Source organism: Diaphorina citri, unplaced genomic scaffold (genome assembly GCF_000475195.1).
Source record: "Diaphorina citri unplaced genomic scaffold, Diaci psyllid genome assembly version 1.1 scaffold1553, whole genome shotgun sequence".
NCBI classification, from domain to species: Eukaryota; Metazoa; Arthropoda; class Insecta; order Hemiptera; family Psyllidae; genus Diaphorina; species Diaphorina citri.
In genome coordinates this window covers 12,201-15,440 of record NW_007378979.1, presented here as the reverse complement: position 1 = coordinate 15,440, position 3,240 = coordinate 12,201, and the positions used below count along the sequence as shown (strand labels likewise).

Here is a 3,240-nt window from a genome sequence, read left to right as displayed (position 1 = left end):
TGGGGTCGCGCTTCGCGCTCCCGGGGCTTCGCCCCTGAAACCTTATATCGTCCCTGAGTTTTATCTCGCAATGAAAGAAATGAAAACTAAAAGCGAGAGAAAATATTAAACGTAGGAAAAGTTTTGCTGGCCTCAAAGCGTGTTCCCCGTGTATTTCTTATGGGGGGACTAAAAAACGTCAATATCTCGGGAACGGTTTGGAATTTCGGGATTTTCCGATTTTTCCCAGTACCTACAAAAAATAAGGAATCCAATGGTGAAAACCGCATCTTCCTAGCCCATCTAGAAGTGGGTTAGAATTAGTATGAGTGAGTGAGTCAGTCAGTCAGTCAGTGAGTCAGTTACACAAGCGGCTGTATTAAGTTTAGATTATCAAGAATATCAAGCAATCATTTGCCTTTCTAAAACGCCTTCTTAAGATGTGTCCTGTCCACACATAGTCGATCGATGTGGACTGACCCGTCCACATTGCCTCGACGTGGATCGACGGCCATCTACTAGTGTGGACACCCCTCAACATTGAATTTGTCATTGGTTTCAGCCATCACCTGTACTTGTTAAAGATGTTGTGGACAGAATGATGAACCGAAAGATTGGAGATAGTCCTGCTATTCAGAATGCAATGAATGTTATTACATTTCTACTAGCTTCAATGCTGAGTACTATGAATGTCAAATTAAACACAGGTGTGTATATTTAGAGTTTTACTATCACCTGATACTTGAAGAGGCCACATACCTTGGGATGAAATATTGTGTATATTCAATTTAAACACAGGTGTGTACCTGGCTCGGTGGTGTACTGATACTTGAAGAGGCCACATACCTTGGGATGAAATATTGTGTATATTCAATTTAAACACAGGTGTGTACCTGGCTCGGTGGTGTAGGCAAGACGCTCGCCTGATATACAGGTGCACGTGGGTTCAATTCCAGCCGAGGTATAGACTATTATCCTCAATAAATTTTGAGAATTTGACCACAATAATAGTAGTAGCCTACTGTTGAACGGGAATCGAACTGGCGACCTATCGCTTTCAAGGTAGGTAAATGAATAGTGTACTTGATATTGTTCTATTGACAGGCCTGATGCTCACGATCTCGTCAGAGTTAGTTCTGGGTGCTGGGTCTGGGAGTTCTGCTTCATTTGCCGTGAGTGTGGCAGGCACTGTGTACACGCTAGTGAAGTGGTTACTTGGAGATGTGGAGGATAGCAACAGTTTAGATGTCTCGATTTCGGATGTAAGTGGACAACTTTAGCTTTAATTAATTGGTGATGGCATACCTAATAAAGAAACAAAGATATGTACGTAGGGTCTACCTGATGGTGAATGGCCGGCCTATGTACTTTCTTTCGGAAACGGAACCGATTTCGATGGGGCGTCATCTAGGATTTCCTATGGTTACAGGCGCTATCATGCGAAAAGAGGGAAAACGAGTTTCAGAAGAGGGAAAATTCTTTTTTTTTTTAAGAGGTTTGACAGAGGGAACTGTAACTGCTATGGTCTTATCGTCCCGAAATCAAAGAGAGAAGGAAGACAGGATAGGAGAAAGCCAGCCGTTCCGAGAACGAACATTATCCCATCAGGATAAAATCCGCCCCGGGTGGGAATCGAGGGAAAATTCTGAAAGGAAAATAGGTACAACTTGAGTTTATTTGTAAGGAGTGAGTGATTTATAGAGTCTCTATCATTTTCATAGGTTTTGCACTTTGAAAGCGACTACGAACTAAAAGTCGTGCGACTATAACTCTTTCAATGTGAATCGGGCCTTAGCCTCATCGCCCGATCAAGCCGTACACGGCCTGCATCTATCTCATTCTAGTCCATATTTCCAATTCTAATCCCTGTTTATAATACAATCCATATTTCTAATTCTAGTCTATATTTCCAATTCTAATCCCTGTTTCTAATACAATCCATATTTCTAATTCTAGTCCATATTTCCAATTCTAATCCCTGTTTCTAATACAATCCATATTTCTAATTCTAGTCCATATTTCCAATTCTAATCCCTGTTTCTAATACAATCCATATTTCTAATTCTAGTCCATATTTCCAATTCTAATCCCTGTTTCTAATACAATCCATATTTCTAATTCTAGTCCATATTTCCAATTCTAATCCCTGTTTCTAATACAATCCATATTTCTAATTCTAGTCCATATTTCCAATTCTAATCCCTGTTTCTAATACAATCCATATTTCTAATTCTAGTCCATATTTCCAATTCTAATCCCTGTTTCTAATACAATCCATATTTCTAATTCTAGTCCATATTTCTCATTCTTGTCCATATTTCCAATTTTCGTCCATATTTCTAATTTTCGTCCATATTTCTAATGAAATTCTAGTCTATATTTATTTTCTAATTCCAATCCATATATTTCAGGTAAGGAGTACATGTGTAAGGATGAACTGCTCTGGATAGCAGATGACAGCAGGCCTGGCAACCTCATTCTGGATCGGCATGGAATGGTGTGTGGATGGAAGTATCCGGGCCTGGGAGTTGAACCTGTCATGAGAATCCTCAAGGTATTCAATAGAGTAGAATAGATCGAAACTCCAGAACAGCCTCCGTGACCGAGTAGGTAATAGAGATGGGGATCGATCTTTTGCCCTTGAATCGAGATCGATTAATCGAAATTTGAAGAGAGATCGAGACTTCGATCTTTTTTTTTATTTAAGAGGGATAAAAAAATCAAAGAAAAAAAATCCCCCGCCAAAAAAGCGAATTTCCCACCGAACACATTCCCATCTGATGGATATCGTGAAATTGGAATTTCAATAACTTGGTGAGCTTTCGAGAATACTCAGATTCCTCCATCATCAGACGAATGAGATGTTGACTCTACGAGTGCTAATATATTTTTTATTATCAAGAATATGAAGCAATCATTTGCCTTTCTAAAACGTCTTCTTAAGATGTTTCCACACATATCCGACCGACCCATCGATCGATGTCGACTGACCCGTCCACATTGCCTCGACGTGGATTTCTTCATTTCTTCTGCTCTTTGACTTGGAATCTCAGCCAAATAAGCGCAACTGTAAACATAACTCTGTCCTTGAGTTTCTCCTCCAATATTCAAACTTTTCTCCCCTTTGAACTTCATCATTTGATCTACATGTCGTTTCCACACTTGATCATTACATTATTTGGAGAACTGAACTTTCGAAATTACAAATATAAAAATCTAAGCTGGCTGCAAATCTTGATCATTACAATGTGTTGCCTGCGA

The 3,240-nt window shown here is 39.5% G+C and overlaps 1 protein-coding gene across 1 annotated transcript in view; it reads left to right on the top strand.

Moving 5' to 3' along the window:
• Nucleotides 1–1,259, top strand: part of LOC103516363 (putative mevalonate kinase) — a 3,813-nt gene extending 2,554 nt beyond the window's left edge. Inside the window, exons 2-3 of the mRNA XM_026828783.1 lie at nt 542–686; nt 1,084–1,259. Of these exons, the coding sequence (XP_026684584.1) occupies nt 542–686; nt 1,084–1,259 (321 nt within the window). The remainder of the gene's footprint in view (nt 1–541; nt 687–1,083) is intronic.
• Nucleotides 1,260–3,240: the final 1,981 nt, after the last annotated feature.